Source organism: Calonectris borealis, chromosome 33 (assembly GCF_964195595.1).
Source record: "Calonectris borealis chromosome 33, bCalBor7.hap1.2, whole genome shotgun sequence".
Taxonomy (NCBI): Eukaryota; Metazoa; Chordata; class Aves; order Procellariiformes; family Procellariidae; genus Calonectris; species Calonectris borealis.
Genome location: NC_134344.1, coordinates 564,788 through 587,683, shown reverse-complemented (window position 1 = coordinate 587,683; position 22,896 = coordinate 564,788). Strand labels below are relative to the sequence as shown.

The 22,896-nt window shown below is 61.1% G+C and overlaps 3 protein-coding genes across 3 annotated transcripts in view; 2 read left to right on the top strand and 1 right to left on the bottom strand.

Annotated features, from left to right (window-relative positions):
- LOC142074173 (uncharacterized) overlaps nucleotides 1-22,896 on the top strand; it is a 227,996-nt gene that overhangs the window by 178,813 nt on the left and 26,287 nt on the right. The gene's annotated exons all lie outside the window — the stretch shown is intronic.
- On the top strand, nucleotides 9,405-13,331 carry IER3 (immediate early response 3). Its single transcript, XM_075134736.1, has 2 exons — nucleotides 9,405-9,635; nucleotides 10,547-13,331. Exons 1-2 carry the CDS (start codon nucleotides 9,441-9,443, stop codon nucleotides 10,913-10,915), a joined length of 564 nt encoding a protein of 187 aa, XP_074990837.1. The 5' UTR covers nucleotides 9,405-9,440; the 3' UTR covers nucleotides 10,916-13,331.
- On the bottom strand, nucleotides 13,406-19,905 carry LOC142074105 (uncharacterized). Its single transcript, XM_075134552.1, has 4 exons — nucleotides 19,872-19,905; nucleotides 19,401-19,475; nucleotides 16,955-17,182; nucleotides 13,406-15,465 (listed from the first exon to the last, which is right to left on the bottom strand). The coding sequence occupies exons 1-4, from the start codon at nucleotides 19,903-19,905 to the stop codon at nucleotides 13,541-13,543; spliced, it is 2,262 nt and encodes a 753-aa protein (XP_074990653.1). The 3' UTR covers nucleotides 13,406-13,540.

Genomic DNA, 22,896 nt, shown 5'->3' with positions numbered 1-22,896 from the left:
GGTAAAGGGGAGGGTAAAGGGGAGGGTAAAGGGGAGGGTAAAGGGGGAGGGTAAAGGGGAGGGTAAAGGGGAGGGGTAAAGGGAGGGTAAAGGGGGAGGGTAAAGGGGAGGGTAAAGGGGAGGGTAAAGGGGAGGGTTAAAGGGGGAGGGTAAAGGGGAGGGTAAAGGGGAGGGTAAAGGGGAGGGTAAAGGGGAGGGTAAAGGGGAGGGTAAAGGGGAGGGTAAAGGGGAGGGTAAAGGGGAGGGTAAAGGGGAGGGTAAAGGGGAGGGGGTAAAGGGGAGGGTAAAGGGGAGGGGGTAAAGGGGAGGGTAAAGGGGAGGGGGTAAGGGGGAGGGGGTAAAGGGGAGGGGGTAAAGGGCGAGGGTAAAGGGGGAGGGGGTAAGGGGGAGGGGGTAAGGGGGAGGGGGTAAAGGGGAGGGTAAAGGGGGAGGGGGTAAGGGGGAGGGGGTAAGGGGGAGGGGGTAAAGGGGAGGGTAAAGGGGGAGGGTAAAGGGGGAGGGGGTAAGGGAGAGGGGGTAAAGGGGAGGGGTAAAAGGGAGAGGGGCTAAAAAGGGGGGGCTAAAAAGGGGAGGGAATAAAAAGGGGGGGATAAAAAGGGGAGGGGATAAAAAGGGGGGGATTAAAACGGGGGAGGGGCTAAAAGGGGGGGATAAAAAGGGGAGGGGCTAAAAAGGGGGGGCTAAAAAGGGGAGGGGATAAAAAGGGGGAGGGGGTAAAAAGGGGAGGGGGTGAAAGGAGGAGGGGCTAAAAAGGGGGAGGGGCTAAAAAGGGGCGCTTTTAAACGGGGAGAGGCTAAAAAGGAGGAGGGGCTAGAAAGGGGAGGGGCTTGAAAGGGAGGGGCTAAAAGGGGGAGGGGCTAGAACGGGGAGGGGCTAAAAAGGGGGCTAAAAGGGGAGGGGATAAAAGGGGGAAGGGGCTAAAAAGGGGGGCTAAGAGGGGGAGGGGCTAAAAGGGGGAGGGGCTAGAACGGGGAGGGGCTAAAGGGGAGGAGCCAAAGGGGGTGGGGCTAAAAAGGGGTGGGGCTAAAAGGGGGCGGGGCCAAAAGGGTATGGGCTAAAAGGGGGCGGGGCCAAAAGGGGATGGGCTCAAGGGGGGCTAAAAGCAGGAGGGGCTAAAAAGGGGGGGGGCTAAAAGGGGGGAGGACTAAAAGAGGAGGGGCTAAAAAGGGGAGGGGCTGAAGGGGAAGGGCTAAAGGGAGGGGAGGGGGGAAGGGGTCAGGCGGGGGTAGAGGGAAGGGGGGTTGGGGGGGAGAATGGGGCGGAGTTGGGGGGGAAGGGGATTGGGGGGGAGGGGAATTTGGGGAGAAGGGGGCGGAGTTGGAGGGGGAAGGGGATTGGGGGGGAGGGGAATTTGGGGAGAAGGGGGCGGAGTTGGGGGGGAAGGGGATTGGGGGGAGGGGAATTTGGGGAGAAGGGGGCGGAGTTGGGGGGGGAAGGGGATTGGGGGGGAGGGGAATTTGGGGAGAAGGGGGCGGAGTTGGGGGGGGAAGGGGATTGGGGGAGGGGAATTTGGGGAGAAGGGGGCAGAGTTGGGGGGAAGGGGATTGGGGGGAGGGGAATTTGGGGAGAAGGGGGCGGAGTTGGGGGGGAGGGGAATTTGGGGAGAAGGGGGCGGAGTTGGGGGGGAAGGGGATTGGGGGGGAGGGGAATTTGGGGAGAAGGGGGTGGAGTTGGGGGGGAGGGGAATTTGGGGAGAAGGGGGCGGAGTTGGGGGGGAGGGGAATTTGGGGAGAAGGGGCGGAGTTGGGGGGGAAGGGGATTGGGGGGGGAGGGGAATTTGGGGAGAAGGGGCGGAGTTGGGGGGGAGGGGAATTTGGGGAGAAGGGGGCGGAGTTGGAGGGGGAAGGGGATTGGGGGGAGGGGAATTTGGGGAGAAGGGGGCGGAGTTGGGGGGGAGGGGAATTTGGGAGAAGGGGGCGGAGGTGGGGGGAGGGGAATTTGGGGAGAAGGGGGCGGGGTTGAGGGGATTTGGGGCCATTTGAGGGGGATTTGGGCAGAAATGGGCGGAGCTGGGGGGGGGTTTCGGCTGCCGCAGGGGGATAGGTTGGCCGGGGGTAGGGCGTGCCCATGGGGGCGTGGCCTTGCTCACCCCACCCCGCCCCCCCCCCCAGGGCACCTTCACCCCGGCCAGCGACGCCTGGGCCTTCGGGGTGACGCTGTGGGAGGTGCTGACGCGGTGCCGCGAGCAGCCCTACGGGCGCCTGAGCGACGAGCAGGTCATCGCCAACGCCGGGCACCACTTCCGCGCCCAGGGGCGCCAGGTAGGCACTGGGAGGGACTGGGAGGGGACTGGGCGGCACTGGAAGGCACTGAGAGGGGACTGGGAGGGATTGGGAAAGCCTGGGAGGGGAATGGGGGGCACTGGGAGGGACTGGAAGGCACTGGGAGGGGACTGGGGGGGACTGGGAGGGACTGGGAGGCACTGGGAGGGGAATGGGAGGCACTGGGAGGGGACTGGGAGGAACTGGGAGGGACTGGGAGGCACTGGGAGGGGACTGGGAGGGACTGGGAAGGACTGGGAGGGGAATGGGCGGCACTGGGAGGGACTGGAAGGCACTGGGAGGGGACTGAGTGTGACTGGGAGGCACTGGGAGGCACTGGGAGGGGACTGGGAGGCACTGGGAGGGGACTGGGAGGGGACTGGGAGGGACTGGGAGGCACTGGGAGGGGACTGGGAGGGACTGGGAGGGACTGGAAGGCACTGGGAGGGACTGGGAAGCACTAGAAGGCACTGGGAGGGGAATGGGAGGGACTGGGAGGCACTGGGAGGGGACTGGGAGACACTGGGAGGGGGCTGGGAGGGACTGGGAGGGGACTGGGAGGGGACTGGAAGGCACTGGGAGGGGACTGGGAGGGACTGGGAAGGACTGGGAGGGGAATAGGGGGCACTGGGAGGGACTGGAAGGCACTGGGAGGGGACTGAGGGTGACTGGGAGGCACTGTGAGGCACTGGGAGGGGACTGGGAAGCACTAGAAGGCACTGGGAGGGGAATGGGAGGGACTGGGAGGCACTGGGAGGGGACTGGGAGACACTGGGAGGGGGCTGGGAGGGGACTGGGAGGGACTGGGAGGGACTGGGAGGGACTGGGAGGGGACTGGGAAGCACTGGAAGGCACTGGGAGGGGACTGGGAGGGACTGGAAGGCACTGGGAGGGACTGGGAGGTACTGGAAAGGGACTGGGAAGCACTGGGAGGGGACTGGGTGAGTACTGGGTGAGTACTCCCACTCACCCCAGTTACTCCCAGTTACTCCCAGTTCCCCCCAGTACTCCCAGTTACCCCCATTACTCCCACTCACCCCAGCACTCCCAGTTACTCCCAGTTCCCCCAGTACTCCCACTCACCCCAGTACTCCCAGTTCCTCCCAGTACTTCCAGTCCCCCCCAGTACTCTCAGTTACTCCTAGTTCCCCCCAGTACTCCCAGTTCCCCCCAGTCCTCCCACTCACCCCGGTACTCCCAGTTTCTCCCAGTTCCTCCCAGTACTCCCAGTTCCCCCCAGTACTCCCACTCACCCCAGTTACTCCCAGTTACTCCCAGTCACTCCCAGTACTCCCAATTCCCCCCAGTACTCCCGCTCACCCCAGTTACTTCCAGTCACTCCCAGTCACTCCCAGTACTCCCAATTCCCCCCAGTACTCCCACTCACCCCGGTACTCCCAGTTTCTCCCAGTTCTCCCAGTTCCCCCCAGTCCTCCCACTCACCCCGGTACTCCCAGTTCCTCCCAGTACTCCCAATTCCCCCCAGTACTCCCACTCACCCCAGTTACTCCCAGTCACTCCCAGTACTCCCAGTTCCCCCCAGTCCTCCCACTCACCCCGGTACTCCCAGTTTCTCCCAGTTCCTCCCAGTACTCCCAGTTCCCCCCAGTACTCCCACTCACCCCAGTTACTCCCAGTTACTCCCAGTCACTCCCAGTACTCCCAGTTCTCCCCAGTACTCCCACTCACCCCAGTTACTCCCAGTTCCTCCCAGTACTCCCAGTTCCCCCCAGTCCTCCCACTCACCCTGGTCCTCCCAGTTCCTCCCAGTACTCCCAATTCCCCCCAGTACTCCCACTCACCCCAGTACTCCCAGTTACTCCCAGTTCCTCCCAGTACTCCCAGTTCCCCCCAGTCCTCCCACTCACCCCAGTACTCCCAGTTCCTCCCAGTTCCTCCCAGTACTCCCAGTTCCCCCCAGTCCTCCCACTCACCCCAGTCCTCCCAGTTCCTCCCAGTACTCCCAATTCCCCCCAGTACTCCCACTCACCCCAGTTACTCCCAGTCACTCCCAGTACTCCCAGTTCCCCCCAGTACTCCCACTCACCCCAGTACTCCCAGTTCCTCCCAGTTCCTCCCAGTACTCCCAGTTCCCCCCAGTCCTCCCACTCACCCCGGTCCTCCCAGTTCCTCCCAGTACTCCCAGTTCCCCCCGTGCCCCCCAGGAGTACCTGCCCTGCCCCCCGGGCTGCCCGGCGGCGCTGCACGGGGTGATGCTGCGCTGCTGGTCCCGCGACGCCGCCGACCGCCCGTCCTTCGGCCTCCTGCACCGGCTGCTGCGCGACCGCACTGTCCTCGCCTGAGCCTCCTCCTCCTCGCCCTCCTCTTCCTCGCCATCAGCATCTTCAGCCCTCCTCCTCCTCGCCCTCCTCTTCCTCGCCGTCAGCATCTTCAGCCCTCCTCCTCCTCGCCCTCCTCTTCCTCGCCGTCAGCATCTTCAGCCCTCCTCCTCCTCGCCCTCCTCTTCCTCGCCGTCAGCATCTTCAGCCCTCCTCCTCCTCGCCCTCCTCTTCCTCGCCGTCAGCATCTTCAGCCCTCCTCCTCCTCGCCCTCCTCTTCCTCGCCGTCAGCATCTTCAGCCCTCCTCCTCCTCGCCCTCCTCTTCCTCGCCGTCAGCATCTTCATCCCTCCTCCTCCTCGCCCTCCTCTTCCTCGCCGTCAGCATCTTCATCCCTCCTCCTCCTCGCCCTCCTCTTCCTCGCCGTCAGCATCTTCAGCCCTCCTCCTCCTCGCCCTCCTCTTCCTCGCCATCAGCATCTTCATCCCTCCTCCTCCTCGCCCTCCTCTTCCTCGCCGTCAGCATCTTCAGCCCTCCTCCTCCTCGCCCTCCTCTTCCTCGCCGTCAGCATCTTCATCCCTCCTCCTCCTCACCCTCCTCTTCCTCACCATCAGCATCCTTCATCCCTCCTCCTCCATCCTCCTCCTCCTCACCATCCTCATCCTCGCCATCAGCACCCTTCATCTCTCCTTCATCCTCCTTCTTCATCCTCCTCATCCTTCATCCCTCCTCATCCTTCTTCATCCCTCCTTCATCTTCCTCCTCCTGCTTTATCATCCTTACCGTCATCCTCCTCCTCCTTCATCCCTCCTCATCCTTCTTCATCCCTCCTTCATCCTCCTCCTCCTCCGCCATCCACCTCCTCCTTCATCCTCCTTCCTGTGCTTCATCCTCCTTATAACATTCCTCCACCTCCTTCTCCTTCATCTTCCTCCTCCTCCTCCTTCATCCTCCTCCTCCTTCACCTTCCTCCTCCTCCTTCTCTTCCACCTCCTCCTCCTTCATCTTCCTCCTCATCCTCCCCATTCTTCAACCTCCCCATTCTTCATCCTCCTCCTTCTTCATCCTCCTTCTCCTTCATCCTCCTCCTTCATCTTCCTCCTCCTCCTTCTCTTCCACCTCTTTCTCCTTCCTCTTCCTCACCGTCACCCTCATTCTTCATCCTCCTTCATCTTCCTCCTCCCCTCTCTCCCCCACATCTTCCTCTTCACCCAACACTGGAAGCACCCAACACTACTGACGTGGGACCCCCCACACCCCTGGGACCCCCCCCCGAGGTGTCTGGGTGCCCCCAGACCCCAGGGACCCCACCCAGATCTATGGGTGCCCCCCAAGACCCCTGGGACCTCCCCCCCAGGTGTCTGGGTGCTCCCCAGACCCCTGGGACCCCCCAGATCTATGGGTACCCCCCAGACTCCTGGGACCCACCCCCAGATTTCTGGGTGCCCCCCAGACCCCTGGGATCCCCCCCAAGATCTTTGGGTGCCCCCAGACCCCTGGGACCCCCCCCAGATCTGTGGGTGCCCCCAGACCCCTGGGACCCCCCAGATCTATGGGTGCCCCCGAGACTGCTGGGACCACCCCCAGACCCCTGGGTGCCCCCAGACCCCTGGGACCCCCCAGATCTCTGGGTGTCCCCTGGACCCATCTCCACACCCTCATTCCTCATTAGTGGGGGGCTAATTAGCCACGGTGGCAGCGGGGGAGGGGCGGGGGGTGGCGGTGGGGGAGGGGCTGTAAATATTTGGTGCCAAAATGCAGATTTTTACACTAATATATAGAGGGGTTTGGGGTCGTTTGTGTCCGTCTCGTCTGTGTGAGGGTGCCCGGACCCCTGGGTCCCCCCCATTGGGTGCCCGGACCCCTGGGGACCCCGACTTGGGTACCCAGACCCCTGGGTCCTCTCCTTGGGTGCCCAAATGCCTGCGTCCCCCATTGGGTGCCCGGACCCCTGGGTCCCCCCCCCTTGGGTGCCCGGATCCCTGGGTTCCCCCCATTGGGTGCCCGGACCCCTGGGGACCCCAACTTGGGTACCCAGACCCCTGGGTCCCCCATGCGGTACCCAGACCCCTGGGTCCCCTCCTTGGGTGCCCGAATGCCTGGGTCCCCCCCACTGGGTGCTCGGACCCCTGGGTCCCTCCAGGGTGCCCGGACCCCTGGGGACCCCGACTTGGGTACCCAGACCCCTGGGTCCCCCCCTTGGGTGCCCGAATGCCTGGGTCCCCCCCCACTGGGTGCTCAGACCCCTGGGTCCCCTCTTTGGGTGCCCGGACCCCTGGGTCCCCCCCTTGGGTGCCTGACGCCTGGGTCCCCTCTTGGGTGCCCGGACCCCCGGGTCTCCCATGGGGTGCCCAGATGCCAGGGTCCCCCCCAGGGTGCCTGGACCCCTGGGTCCCCTCCTGGGGTCCCCAGATGCCTGGGTCCCCCCCTGGGGTGCCCGAACCCCTGGGCCCTTCATTGGGTGCCCAGACCCCTGGGTCCCACCTCGGTGCTGGGACCCTTGGGTCCTCCCTTGGGTACCCGGACCCCCGGGTCCCCCCCTTGGGTGCTCGGACCCCTGGGTCCCCCCCGTTGGGTGCTCGGACCCCTGGATCCTCCCCCGGGAGCCCAGCACCCTGGATCCCCCCTCAGTGCTTGGACCCCGGGGTCCTCCCTTGGGTGCCCGGACCCCCGGGTCCCCCCCCCTCCCCTATGGGTGGCACATGGGTGAACCCAGGCGTCCGGGCCTGCCCCCCACCCTTATTCTCTGACGCACAAGACCCCCCCCCACCCATGGTCTGGAAAGCACCCAAGGCTCCGGGAAGGCACCCAAGGCTCCGGGATTTTCCCAGCTCGGTGGAGCGGGTGATTCCGGCAAGAAGTCGGTGACACCCAATGTCACCCAGACCCCTGGGTCCCCCCGCAATGGGGTCCCCTGGGTCCTCCCCCCCCCCACAATGGGTCCCCTGGGTGGGGGGAGATGGGTCCCTTTTTTTTTTTGGGGGGGGGGGGGGGTCAGGGATCTGGGGTCCCCGGATGCCTCCGTCCTCCCTGCCCATCCCCCGCTTGCGATGTGGAAAAGGGGAGAATGACGCAAACACCCTCCCCCACCCCCCCTTTTTCCCCTCCCCCCCTTCCCTCCCCCCCCTTCCCCCTCCCCCCCTTCTCTTCCCCCTCCCCCCCCCCTCCATGACTCAGGGCTTAGGAACCCAGGCTGCCCAACCCCCACCTTGCCTTCTGTAGGGGTCCGGGCAGCCCCCATGGGGGGGGGACACACACCCAGACATATGGGTGTCTCATCCTATAGCCCCACCCCCACCCTATAGACACCCCCCCAAAAGGGGACCCAGGCGTCCGGGTGCCCCCACACGAGGCTGAGCCTGGTTGTGCAACGTGGGAAAACCCGTGGCGTGACATACGTGTATGGGGGGGGGCAGGAAGCTATAGGGGCTATAGGGGAAGGGGAGTTGGGGGGGGGGGCTACAGGGGGTTAGGCAGGAGGTCAATGCACAGTGAACCCCTCTTTATGCCCTCCCATCCCTATACACCCCCTAAACAGCCCCTATACATCCCCTAAACAGCTCCTATACACCCCCAAACAGCCCCTATACACCCCCAAACAGCCCCTATACACCCATATATGCTCCTATATAACCCCTTATATATCCCCTATGCTGCCACAAATCCCCCTACACCCCTATATACCCCTTTACATCCAAGTATTTCCCCATACACTCCTATATACACCCCCAAACTCCCCTATAGCCTACTGTAGCCCTCCATATACCCCCTGCATTCATTTACACTCCCCCATAGTCCACTATACTCCCCATATACCCCCATACCCCCCTATACACCCACATACAGCCCTATGCATCCCCATACACGCCTATAGACCCCCCTGAACCCCCTCTACAGCCTCTGTACACCTCGGTGGGCTCCTCTAGACCCCCGCACACCCCCTATATGGCCCCTATACAAGCCTTAAAGACCCTATAGACCTCCCTTAAAGACCCTATAGACCCCTATAGACCTCCATACACCCCCTATAGACCCCATGCAACCCCTTTAGCCCCTAATATTCCCCTTATAGCCTCCCTCATACACTCTCTATAGCCCTCTACAGCTCCCTTTCACCCCATACACTCCGTATATCCCCTATATCCCTCCATGCCCTGTAGCCCCAATACACCCCCTATAGCCGCCTACACCCCTCCATGCCCTGTAGCCCCCAATACATCCCCTATAGCCCCCCTCATACACTCTCTATAGCCCCCTACAGCTCCCTATCACACCATACAACCCCTATAGCCCCCTATACCCCTCCACGCAACCCCTGTATAGCCCCCTATACACCCCCTGTAGCCCCCTACAGCTCCCTATCACCCCATACAACCCCTATAGCCCCCTGTACCCCTCCACGCAACCCCTGTAGCCCCCTATACATCCCATATAGCCCCCCTCATACACTCTCTATAGCCCCCTACAGCTCCCTATCACTCCATACAACCCCTATAGCCCCCTGTACCCCTCCATGCAATCCCTGTATAACCCCCTATACAACCCTATAGCCCCCTATAGCCCCCTATACACCCCCTATACACCCCCTATACACCCCCTATAGCCCCTATACGGCCCCCTTAGCCCCCTACACAACTCCCCTAGCCCCCTATAGACCATTATATTCCCCTATGGCTCCCATACGCTACGCTATAGGGGTCCATATACCCCCTTATCCCCCTATAGCCCCCCCTCTCCACCCCCTGGACAGGCGGGCGGGGCATCCTTGCGAGGCCACGCCCCCTCCGGCGGAAGGCAGCCAATGGGAGTCGCCGGAGGGGGCGTGTCCCCTGCCTGCAGGAGGCGGAGCGTCGTCGCCGCCATAAGAAGAACGGCCGGCAGCGCCGCCGCCATTTTGCGAGATGACGGTGACGATGGTGGCGGCGGCGGCGGCAGCGACAACGTGTCCGGGCCGGGGTTGGGGCCACCCTGAGGGGGTCCCCGGTGGAATCACCCCTTCCCCACCCCGGTATTTTACCTTCGAGACCCCGGTAGGGTCCAGCGGTCCCCCCAGGCCCCGTCGCCGGCACCGCCGTGTTCTTTACCCGCCGCCTGCTGTGAGTACCGGACGCCTGAGATCCCCCCATCACGGGTGGGGGGGGGGGGGGATCCCCTCCCCGGACGCCTGGGTCCCCTGGGGCGGGCAGGATGAAGCCCATTTGCCGGAGGGGGGGCCTGGGGAGGTGGGGGGTGAGTCACTTCCCCCCCCCGCCTCTTCCTGCCTGACTCACCCCCACCTGGTGCCTGGGGTGGGGGGGGGGCAGGCGTCCGGGGGGGGGACCTGGGGGTGAATTCCCCCCCCCCCGGGGTGGTATATCCCCCCCCGAGGGTCGTTATTTGCCCCTGAGGGGGGCAATTACCCCAGTTATCCTTCTGGAAGCTAAGCAGGGTCGGGGGGGGGGTTTGCCTTTGGATGGGTTCCCTAAGCCTGCACAGGGGGAATATTTGCCTCGGGGGGGGCAGTTACCCCAGTTACCCTTCTGGAAGCTAAGCAGGGTCGGGGGGGGGTTTGCCTTTGGATGGGTTCCCTAAGCCTGCACAGGGGGAATATTTGCCTCGGGGGGGGCAGTTACCCCAGTTACCCTTCTGGAAGCTAAGCAGGGTCGGGGGGGGTTTGCCCTTGGATGGGTTCCCTAAGCCTGCACGGGGGAGTATTTGCCTCGGGGGGGGGGGGCAGTTACCCAGTTATTCTTCTGGAAGCTAAGCAGGGTCGGAGGGGGTTTGCCCTTGGATGGGTTCCCTAAGCCTGCTCAGGAGTAGTATTTGCCCGGGGGGGGAGGCAATTACCCCAGTTACGCTTCTGGAAGCTAAGCAGGGTCAGGGGATGTTTACCCTTGGATGGGTTCCCTGAGCCTCATCATACTTGGCCCCAGGGAGGGGGTGTTTGCCCCCAGGTGGGAGTTACTTGCCCCAGCGGGGTATTTGCCCCAGGCAGGCCAGTTCTTACCCCATTTTGTTGCCCCCTCAGGTGCGGCGGCCGCCCCCCACAGAGGAGCCGAGCGCGGCGAAGCGGCTCCTGGTGCTGCTTTTGGCTGTGGTGAGCGCCCAGGTGTACAGCGCGCCCGAGGATGTGACACCCGAGGTGGCTGTGACACCCGAGACACCCGTGGTGACACCCGAAACACCCACGACGCCTGCTGTGACATCCCTGCCGGGGCACGGAGCGCTGCCCGGGACTGCTGTGACACCCACGGGGACAACCTGGACACTCAATGGGACACTGGTGGGGACACCAGCAGCACCCGTGGGGACACCCATGGGTGCCTCCTGTCCCCGACTGCTGCTGTCACCCGCCCTGCGGCCCCACAACTGCACAGCTGGAGGTACTGCCCGCTGAGGGGCAACCGGGACCCTCACCCTGGTCTCAGGGTGGCACCCAGGACTGTCACCTCGGCCTTGGGGTGGCACCCGGCACCTCGCTGTGCCCATCGCCCGTGGCCTCAGGGCTGCGCCCAACATCATGCTGGACTGGTAACTGTGCCTATTGTAGTGGCCACAGGGTGGCACCACGCACCCATGGGTGCCCCTCACCTGGGCCTTGGGGTGGCACCCAGCGCCCCAGAGACACTACGGGGCCCATCACTGTGGCCTTAGGGCTGTGACGGCACCCATGGGTGCCCCTCACCATGCACTTTGAGAGGCATTCAGCACCCATGGGTACCCCTACCTCACTTTCGGGGCTGCCCCTAGCACCCATGGGTGCCCCTCATCCAACCTCGGGGCTGCTCACCTCATCCCCCTCCCCTTGCTACGATATTTATTTATTGTATTTGTATTTATTTCGCCGTTATTTAATCCGCGGTTATTTAAGTTTTATTTAATCCGCGGTTATTTAAGTTTTATTTAATCCGCGGTTATTTAAAGTTCTATTTAATTCACGGTTATTTAAATTTTACTTAATTCGGGGTTATTTAACGTGATTTTGGGGTATTTAATAATTGCTGTTATTTAACGTGAGTCGCTGCTGGGTCTTTATTGGAATGTCGCATGGTCGTGGCCCGGGGAGGGGGGGGGAACCCCTTGAAACCCCCCCAAATCCCCCAGAGTCCCCCCCCCTGCCTGCAGTCCCCCCCCCCTGCCTGCAGTCCCCCCCCCGCCTGCACCTTTGCTCTTACCCTCGGAAGAAACAGGCAGGAAACATTTCCTTCTCCTTAACGTGAGGAAAATAGGATTTTCCCTATTTTCTGCCCCAATTTGGGGGGGGGGGGGTGGACACGCTGCGCCCACCGTTTTGAGAGTGTCGGTGACGCCAGGAATTAAGGAAAACCCCATTTTAGGGAGAAAACCAGCACTTTTCATCGTGAGTCGGCCGCGGGACGCACGCGGGCGTCCAGCTCCCGTTTATTGAACCGACTCGTAGGCGACGCTGGAATACAAAGTCACAAAAGTAACAAAACAAATCCTTTTTTTTTTTTTTTTTTTTTAAAAAAAAAAAAAAAAAAAAAGCTGAAAACAGCTCAATTTTGCTCCCGTTTTGGGCGACCGAGCAAACCCCACGGTCGACTGCTCCGTGTAGATAATAAAAAGTCTTTCCTCCGAAACACATGCTTGGCAGTGCCGGTGACCCAAATCTGGGGGTTTTTTACCCCAATAATGGCACTTGGGGAGCATCATCGCCGCCCGGCTGTGCCGAAAAACCACGAACAAGTCACGTGACAGCAGTAAAAAAAAAAAAAACAACAAAAAAAAATGACCTCAAAGATCGCCCCTCGAGCCCAGATGGGTCTCACCCCCTGCCCACCCCCCTAAATAATCTGCCCAAAAAGAGTAAAACCGGCAGAAAATGAGGGGGGAAAAAAAAAAACCCCAAAACCATTTTCTGCTTCAGTTTTTACCAGTTCCCGCCTCGGATGAATTTGGGTTGCTCTCGATGGTGCTTCAAAACACGGCGGGAGGAGGAAGGGGTGGGAAAAGTCCGTTAAAAGTCATCCTAATTAGGTGGGGAATTGATTTGATTCGCTTCCCTTTGCCTCAAAATCTGAGGGGTGGCAGTGGGTGCTGTCCCTGCCCCTCCCCTGCCATGGGGAGGGTGGCTTGGGGAAGGGATGGGTCTTCCTGCTGTGAAAATGTGGTAATTTGGTTATGAATTTAAGGGGGAGGGGTTCCCATCCCCTAATTAGATCGTTAATTAGCCACCAAGGCTGGCTCTGGGTGCAAATAAACCCCCCAACACTGAGGCTTTGCGGTCAACCCAGGTTGGGTGTTGGGCGAGCGGCTGGGGAGGTTGGGAGAAAGATGAACCCAGGGCTTGGTGGGACTCCACATCCCCCCAGTTAGCGAGCTCATTAATTACCCATGAAGGATGAACAGCTTTGGCCAGGAACAAGCCCTCCCCACCCCCCAGTGATGGGGCTTTGAGGCCAACTCCAGTTGGGTGTTGGGCGAGCGGCTGGGGAGGTTGGGAAGAGGATGGAGCTGGGGCTGCGGTCAAGGTTGGAGGAGCTGCCTCATCCCCTAATTAGCGAGCTCATTAATTAGCCACCAAGACTGAACAGCCCCAGGTGGGAACAAGCCCCTCCCAACAATGGGTCTTCGAGGTCAACCCAGGTTGGGTGTTGGGCGAGCGGCTGGGGAGGTTGGGAGAAAGATGAACCCAGGGCTGGGTGGGACTCCACATCCCCCCCCAATTAGCGAGCTCATTAATTACCTATGAAGGATGAACAGCTTTGGCCAGGAACAAGCCCTCCTCACCACCCCCCCAGTGATGGGGCTTTGAGGCCAACTCCGGTTGGGTGTCGGGCGAGCGGCTGGGGAGGCTGGGAGGAGGATGGAGCCACGGCATAAAGGGGACTTCCCCATCCCCTAATTAGAGAGATCATTAATTAGCCACACAGGCTGAACGGCTCTGGGTGGGAACAAGCCGCCCAACACCGGGGCTTTGAGGTCAACCCAGGTTGGGTGTTGGGCGAGCAGCTGGGGAGGTTGGGAAGAAGATGGAGCCACGGCCAGGGCCGGGCACCGCTCAGTTGATGAGGGAGGAGGTCTGGGCCCCCGAGGCGGGCGCCGAGGGGAAGGAGGGGTGGGGGAAGGCGCGGGCGGGGAAGGAGAGGGCCCACGGCAGGTCCAGGGCGGGGCTGGAGAGGGAAGGGATGGGCAGGGGCGAGGGGGAGGCGGGGAAGGAGGCCAGCGAGGGGATGGGGGCCGCCGAACCGCCCAACGGCGGGGAGAAAGCGGCGGCGCTGAAGGCGCCGGAGGGCGGCAGGGGGCTGCCGGCGGCGGCGGCGGCGGCGGCGGCTTTGGGTTTGTCCCCGGCGTGGGTGCGTTGGTGACGGTTGAGGTGGGAGCTCCGGCTGAAGCACTTGCCGCACTCGGGACACTTGTAGGGCTTCTCGCCGGTGTGGACGCGTTGGTGGATGGTGAGCTCGGAACGTTGGATGAAGCTCTTGCCGCATTCGGGGCATTGGTAGGGTTTTTCGCCGAGGTGGGTCCGTTGATGGGTGATGAGGTTGGAAGAGACGCTGAAGCATTTCCCGCACTCGCCGCAACGGTAAGGTTTCTCGCCGGTGTGCATCCGGCGATGGATGGTCAGGTCCGACTTCTGGATGAAACCCTTCCCGCAATCCCCGCAGGCGTAGGGTTTTTCGCCGGTATGGATACGCCGGTGTTTAACCAACGCCGAACGTTGTCCGAACCCTTTCCCGCATTCCCCGCACTTATAGGGTTTTTCCGGCGGTACCGCCGGTGCCGTTTCACCGACGCCGGTATCCGATTCCCTCCCGCAATCCATACATTGTTGACCGCGGGGACATAAACCCATCGTGCCGCTCCGGTTCTTCCCGCAATCCGGGCACTTGGGGACCTGCCCCACGGTTCCTCCGGCACTGTGGGCACGTTGATGCTTAAGCAACGCGGCGCCTTGACCGAAACATCGTCCGCATTGGGCGCATTGGAAGAGGCGACCGTGACGGTGAGCGGCCAAGAAGCCGGCTAGATGTTCGGGGCAACGGTAAGACGCCCGTTCGGCCGCGTGGATCTTCTGGTGCCGGTCGAGGTGGGAGCTGACGCTGAAGCTTTTACCGCATTCGGCACAGGTATAGGGTCGTTCGCCGGTGTGTACCCGTTGATGCCGTTCCAGGTCAGAGCGTTGGATGAAACCTTTGCCGCAATCGCCGCAAGCAAACGGCCGTTCGCCGGTATGGATGCGCCGGTGTTGGGTGAGGTTGGAGCCTCGGCTGAAGCTCTTACCGCAATCGCCGCAGCGGTGAGGCCGTTCGCCGCTGTGGGTCTTACGGTGTTTGGCCAAGGCGGAGCGTTGGGCGAAGCTTTTACCGCATTCAGGGCAACGGTGAGGAGCCGGTGACCCCTCCGGCGGAGGCGGTCGAGGACGGGAGCGGGGTTGGGTGGGTGGACCGGGTCCACCGGCGTGGGTACGGCGATGCCGGTCGAGGTGGGAGCTGACGCTGAAGCGTTTGCCGCAGTCGCCGCAAGGATACGGCCGTTCGCCGGTGTGTACCCGCCGGTGCCGTTCCAGGTCGGAGCGTTGGATGAAGCCTTTACCGCAATCACCGCAACGGTGAGGTCGTTCACCGGTGTGGATACGCCGGTGCTGGGCAAGGTTAGACCCTCGGCTGAAGCCTTTGCCGCAGTCACCGCACTGGTGCGGCTTTTCCCCGCCGCGTTCCGCTTGCCGACCCGATTGCCGACACCGCCGCCCGCACTCAGAGCACCGCCGCGGTTTTACCGGACTCTGCGACCGATTCCGTATCCCGCATTCGGCACAACCGCCCCGGGATGCCGGCGATGCCACGCCCCCCTTTTTGCCCCCGTTCCCTTTACCGGCGACGGGGGGTTCACCCTCGCTTTGGCGCTGATTGGCGTCCTCCAGCGCCGTCTCCTCGCCGTCCCGCGGTGCCGAATCCTCCTCAGTCCCGCTCCCGGCGCCGGTACCTGCACCACGGTGAGAAACCATGAGCCTTTCCCGGCACAAGACCCCCCCCCAAATTAATTTTAAGCCCCCCAACATGGGAAATGTCATCTGGCTGGGCTTCTGGAAGACCTTTGACATGGTCCCTCACAACATCCTTCTTCTGGAGAGAGATGGGGTTGATGGATGGAGCGTTTGGTGGATCAGGAATTGGGTGGATGGTGGCAGCCAGAGAATCGTGGTCAACGGTTCCACGTCCGGATGGAGACCAGTGATGAGTGGTGTCCCTCTGAGGTTCATACTGGGACCAGTACTGTTCCATCGCTTCGTCAACCACACAGATGGTGGGATCGAGGGCACCCTCAGCAAGTTTGGAGATGACCCCAAGCCGAGTGGGCTGGTTGATGCTCTAGAGGGAAGGGAACCATCCAGAGGGTCCTGGACAGGCTGGAGAGGTGGGCCCAGGTGAACCTCATGAGGTTCAACCACGCCAAGCGCAAGGTCCTGCACCTGGGTCGGGGCAACCCCAAAGAGGACCCAGGCTGGGGATGGAGGGGTGGAGAGTGGAGAAGGACTTGGGGGATGAAAAGCTGGACATGGGCCCACAACGTGCTCGTCCTTGGGACAAGAAGGCCGACCATCTCCTGGGCTGCCTCAGAAGAAGGGTGGCCAGCAGGTCCAGGGAGGTGATGTCCCCCCTCTACTCTGGTGAGACCCCACCTGCAGCACCGCGTCCAGGGGACCTCGGGACAAGAAGGACGTGGACCTCTCGGAGCCGCGTCCAGAGGAGGCCACGGAGATGATCCAAGGGCTGGAACAGCTCTGCCGTGAGGACAGGCTGGGGGGGTTGGGGTTGGGCAGCCTGGAGAAGAGAAGGCTCCAGGTGGACCTCATGGTCTACCTTCTGGAGATGGAGTTTTTGATAGGGCCCGTAGCGATAGGTCAAGGTTTTAAGCTACAAGAAGAATTCAGACCAGATCTAAGGAAGAAATTCTTTACGCTGAGGGTGGTGAGACCCTGGGAGAGGTTGGAGATGCCCCAGCCCTGGGGACGTTCAAGGTCAGGCTGGACGGGGGCTCTGAGCACCCTGAGCTGGTTGAAGATGACCCTGCCCATGGTGGGGGGGTTGGACTAGAGGGTCTTCAAAGGTGCCACCCAAAGCCTCCTGTGATGCTACGGACGGGGCTCTGAGCACCCTGAGGTGGTTGAAGATGACCCTGGGGGTTGGACTAGAGGGTCTTCAAAGGTGCCACCCAAAGCCTCCTGTGATGCTACGGACGGGGCTCTGAGCACCCTGACCTGGTTGAAGATGTCCCTGCCCATGGAGTAGATGATCTTCAAGGTCCCTTCCAACCCAAATCATTCCAGGATTCTATGAAAAACCGCACCCCAAAACCTGTCCCTCACCTCATTTCCCATGGGATGGTTCTAAAATGTGGTGTGGGGGGGGGAAATTCTCAGGGAGGGTCTTGGGGGAGGGTCTTTGGAGGGTCCCCCCCCCCCCAAATTTACCTCCATCCTTGGGTGTCTTCTTGCGATTCCGGCGCTTTCCCCCCTGCCCCTGCTCCCGCACCAACTCCCGCAGCATCTTCTCCACCTGGCTCCTGCCGGCCGTTTGCAGGATCAGGCCCAACTGGCGGCGTAAATCGGGGTTCACCCCCCCATCGCTGGAGCCGGCCCCCGCCGAGGGTTGGATCTGGGTGGGTTCCGGTTGACCCTGTTCCCCCTCCGCTTCCACGCCTGGAAAAAACACCGGGAGACACCCCCCCCCCCCCAAAAAAAACCCTGAGGAATTCACCCAAATTTGGGGGGGTCCCCAAAAACCTGAGGGATTCACCCAGATTTGGGGGTCCCTCAAAATCTAAGGGATTCACTCAAATTTGGGGGGTCCCCAAAAACCTGAGGGATTCACTCAAATTTGGGGGTCCCTCAAAATCTAAGGGATTCACTCAAATTTGGGGTTCCACAAAAACCTAAGGGAGTCACCCAAATTTGGGGGGTCCCCAAAAACCTAAGGGATTCACCCAAATTTGGGGGGTCCCCAAAAATCTAAGGGATTCACTCAAATTTGGGGGTCCCTCAAAATCTAAGGGATTCACCCAAATTTGAGGGGTTCCCCAAAAACCTAAGAGATTCCCCCAAATTCGGGGGGGTCCATAATAACCTAAGGGATTCACCCAGATTTGGGGGGTCCCCAAAAACCCGAGGGATTCACTCAAATTTGGGGGTCCCTCAAAATCTAAGGGATTCATGCAAATTTGAGGGGTTCCCCAAAAACCTATGGGAGTCACCCAAATTTGGGGGGTCCCCAAAAATCTAAGGGATTCACCCAAATTTGGGGGTCCCCAAAAACCTGAGGGATTCACTCAAATTTGGGGGTCCCTCAAAATCTAAGGGATTCACTCAAATTTGGGGGTTCCCCAAAAACCTAAGGGATTCATCCAAATTTGGGGGGTCCATAATAACCTAAGGGATTCACCCAGATTTGGGGGGTCCCCAAAAACCCGAGGGATTCACTCAAATTTGGGGGGTCCCCAAAAACCTGAGGGATTCACTCAAATTTGGGGGGTCCCCAAAAATCTAAGGGATTCACCCAAATTTGGGGGTCCCCAAAAACCTGAGGGATTCACTCAAATTTGGGGGTCCCTCAAAATCTAAGGGATTCACTCAAATTTGGGGTTCCACAAAAACCTAAGGGAGTCACCCAAATTTGGGGGGTCCCCAAAAACCTAAGGGATTCACCCAAATTTGGGGGGTCCCCAAAAATCTAAGGGATTCACTCAAATTTGGGGGTCCCTCAAAATCTAAGGGATTCACCCAAATTTGAGGGGTTCCCCAAAAACCTAAGAGATTCCCCCAAATTCGGGGGGGTCCATAATAACCTAAGGGATTCACCCAGATTTGGGGGGTCCCCAAAAACCCGAGGGATTCACTCAAATTTGGGGGTCCCTCAAAATCTAAGGGATTCATGCAAATTTGAGGGGTTCCCCAAAAACCTATGGGAGTCACCCAAATTTGGGGGGTCCCCAAAAATCTAAGGGATTCACCCAAATTTGGGGGTCCCCAAAAACCTGAGGGATTCACTCAAATTTGGGGGTCCCTCAAAATCTAAGGGATTCACTCAAATTTGGGGGTTCCCCAAAAACCTAAGGGATTCATCCAAATTTGGGGGGTCCATAATAACCTAAGGGATTCACCCAGATTTGGGGGGTCCCCAAAAACCCGAGGGATTCACTCAAATTTGGGGGGTCCCCAAAAACCTGAGGGATTCACTCAAATTTGGGGGGTCCCCAAAAATCTAAGGGATTCACCCAAATTTGGGGGTCCCCAAAAACCTGAGGGATTCACTCAAATTTGGGGGTCCCTCAAAATCTAAGGGATTCACCCAAATTTGAGGGGTTCCCCAAAAACCGAAGGGATTCACCCAAATTTGGGGGGTCCATAATAACCTAAGGGATTCACCCAGATTTGGGGGGTCCCCAAAAACCTGAGGGATTCACTCAAATTTGGGGGTCCCTCAAAATCTAAGGGATTCACCCAAATTTGAGGGGTTCCCCAAAAACCTAAGGGATTCCCCCAAATTTGGCGGTCCCCAAAAACTTAAGGAATTCACCCAAATTTGGGGGGGGGTCCATAATAACCTAAGTAATTCACGCAAATTTTGGGGGGGGTCCCCAAAAACCTAAGGAGTTCACCCAAATTTGGGGGGGGTCCACAATAAGCTACGGAATTTCCCCAATTTTGAGGGTCCCCAAAAAACCTAAGGAGTTCACCCAAATTTGGGGGTTCCCCAAAAACCTAAAGGATTCCCCCAAACTTGTGTGTGTGGGGGGGGTGTCCTCAAAAATCCTAAGGAATTCCCTCAGATTTGGGGGTTCTCCAAAAACCTGAGGAATTCCCCCAAATTTGGGGGGGGCGGGGGTCCCCCACCACCCCCCCCCTGAACCCCAAAACTTACCCGACACCAGCCCCCGCCTCCGGTGGGACTCGGCGAAGGCGGTGATGCGCGGCCAGCTGATGGCGATCTCCTCCGCTGCCGGGAAGAAGGTTGGTCCTCAGGCGCCCCGACGCCCCGGTGATGGGCTCCATCACCCCCAATTCCACCCCCACCCCCCACCACCCCCCCCTGCAGCGAGACGCCCTCTGTTTTGGGGTGAAAAGCTCCGTATTTCGGCTTCTGCTTCCACAACTCCATCGTGGCAGGGGAAACTGAGGCAGCATGGGGTACCCCCACCCCCCCCACCCCCACCCCCAAAACCCACCTGAGTCCATGGGATGCTCGTGGCTGCCTCCCCCCCCCAAATCGTGTGCCATGGCGGGGGGGGGTCCCCAACCTCCACATGGGGTGACAACAGCACTAGGGACCCCCAAAATGACCCAACCCCCCCCCCAAATTGGCACATCCCGGGGTCCCCCCTGTGCCCCTTACCCAAGGAAATCACGTTCTCGTAGTTCTCCTGCATGGTGGCCCCCAAAAATGGGGGGGGGGGTCCTGGAGGGGGGGACGGGGGGGTCCCAGGCGTCACCCCACAATTAAAAGTCCGGCCCCTGCAATGGCAAAAGCCCCCCCCCCCTTTCCCATTAGCACCCCAATACCCCCCCCTTTTCTCTATGGAGGGGCTGGGGGGGGTGGGGGGGGTCTCTGTGTGTGTCTCCCTCCCCTTGCTCCCCAAATTTTCCAGGGCTGTGCACCCCGATCCCCAGGGTGTCCGGAGCTGCGTGCCCTGTGCTAAAGTGTACCTGGTTTTTGGGGTGCCCAGGGGCTGCACCCCGCTTTTTGGGGTTGCCCAAGGGATGTGCCTGCTTTTTGGGGTGCCCAGGGGCTGCACCCCGCTTTTTGGGGTTGCCCAAGGGATGTGCCTGCTTTTTGGGGTGCCCAGGGGGTGCACTCTGCTTTTTGGGGTGCCCAGGGCGTGCTTGTCCGTTCTTTGGGGTGCCCAGGGGCTGCACCCCCACTCTTCGGGGTGCCCAGGGGTTGCTCATCTGCTCTTTGGGGTGCCCAGAGGATGCTTGCCCACTCTTTGGGGTGCCCAGGGACTGCGCCCCGCTTTTTGGGGTGCCCAAGGGATGTGCCTGCTTTTTGGGGTGCCCAGGGGATGCCTGCCCACCCTTTGGGGTACCCAGGGAGGTTCTCATCTGCTTTTTGGGGTGCCCAGGGGCTGGTTGCCTGCTCTTTGGGGTACCCGGCAGATGCACCCCGCTTTTTGGGGGTGCCCTGGGGATGTGCCTGTTCTTTGGGGTACCCAGAGGATGCACCCTGCTTTTTGGGGTGCCCAGGGGCTGCTTGCCCACCCTTTGGGGTCTCCAGGGGATGCACCCCCCTTTCTGGGGTACCCAAGGGATGCGCCTGCTCTTTGGGGTGCCCAGGGGATGCTCACCCGCTTTTTGGGGTGCCCAGGGGATGCACCTACACTTTGGGGTGCCCAGGGGCTGGTCGCCTGCTCTTTGGGGTGCCCAGGGGACGCACCCCGCTTTTTGGGATGCCCAAGGGCTGCTTGCCCACTCTTTGGGGTGCCCAGGCGATGCACCCCGCTTTTTGGCGTGCCGGGAGGGGGGGGGGGCTGCACCCCTACTCTTTGGGGTGCCCATGGCCTCCCCCCACTGCACCTCCCCCCACCTCCCCCCTCCCCCCCGGCTCCCGGGGCACCCAGCGAGGGTGGGTGGGTGCGAGCGGGGGGAGGGGGAGCATTGGGGGGGGCCCCCCCGGTTACCTGCGGCGGGGGGACGGGGGGGGCACAGCCCGGGTTCCCGGGGCTCCCCCCCGGGCTCCGGGGACTTCTCCTCGCCGAGTACCGGTCCCGGTGGAGGCGGTTCCCCGTCTGACCCGGATACAGTGAAGCCGTGGCCGCCCTCCTCCTCCTCCTCCTCCTCCTCCTCCTCCTCCTCCTCCAGCACCACCCAGGGCCCTCTAGCGGCCCCCGCCTCCCCTTCACCCCCCCACCCTTCCCCACCCCCCCCCCGAGCCCGCCCCCCCCCCCCCCCCAGCCATGGGAGCTCAACCCTTATATTAGACACTGGAGAATCCCCAGCGAGCGATGCTGGGGGGGGTGGGGGGGGCTCGCCCGCTGCACCCCTACTTTGTCCCATCTCGCTGGGGGTGGCCTGGGACCTTCTAAAGGGGTCAAACATGGGGGGCTGAAGCCCCCAATCCATCAGTTGTTAGAAGTGGGGGGGCAAATGGAGCCTCAGGGGTTAATGCTGCGGCTTCCCTTGCCAAGGAGATGCCCGAGATGCCCAAGGAGATGCCCAAGATGCCCAAGAAGTTGCCCAAGGAGCTGCTGAAGGAGTTGCCCAAGGTGCCCAAGGAATTGCCCAAGGAGATGCCCAAGGAGTTGCCCAAGATGCCCAAGAAGTTGCCCAAGGAGCTGCTGAAGGAGTTGCCCAAGATGCCCAAGGAGATGCCCAAGGTGCCCAAGGAATTGCCCAGGAAGATGCCCAAGGAGATGCCTAAGATGCCCAAGGAGTTGCCCAAGGAGATGCCCAGGAAGATGCCCAAGGAGTTGCCCAAGGAGCTGCCTAAGGTGCCCAAGGAGATGCCCAGGAAGATGCCCACAGAGATGCCCAAGATGCCCAAGTAGTTGCCCAAGGAGCTGCCAAAGGAGTTGCCCAAGATGCCCAAGGAGATGCCCAAGGTGCCCAAGGAATTGCCCAAGGAGATGCCCAAGGAGATGCCTAAGATGCCCAAGGAGTTGCCCAAGGAGATGCCCAGGAAGATGCCCAAGGAGTTGCCCAAGGAGCTGCCCAAGGAGCTGCTGAAGGAGTTGCCCAAGATGCCCAAGGAGATGCCCAAGGTGCCCAAGGAATTGCCCAGGAAGATGCCCAAGGAGATGGCTAAGATGCCCAAGGAGTTGCCCAAGGAGATGCCCAAGGAGTTGCCCAAGGAGCTGCCCAAGGAGCTGCCCAAGATGCCCAAGGAGATGCCCAAGGAGTTGCTCAGGAAGATGCCCAAGGAGTTGCCCAAGGAGTTGCCTAAGGTGCCCAAGGAGATGCCCAGGAAGATGCCCACAGAGATGCCCAAGTAGTTGCCCAAGGAGCTGCCAAAGGAGTTGCCCAAGATGCCCAAGGAGATGCCCAAGGTGCCCAAGGAATTGCCCAAGGAGATGCCCAAGGAGATGCCTAAGATGCCCAAGGAGTTGCCCAAGGAGATGCCCAAGGAGATGCTCACATCCCAAGGAAACCAGTGGCCACGTCCCAGGGAAACCAGTGGCCACATCCCAGGGAAACTGGGGAATGGACTCTCCTTCGAAGCTCAACCAGAGTAGTAGACACTGGAGACTCCACTGGAGACCAGTAGCAGACCGGGTCTGGCAGCGATGTGGGGCAGGGTGCCCTTCTGTCCAGGCCACACCTGCAGAGGAGGTGGCTGCTCGTCCATTCAGGGGTCCCCAGCCCTCCCCCGGGTCCCCTAAAAGCGGGGGGGGGGGGGATGCCCTCGGGGCAGATCCTCCCTGGAC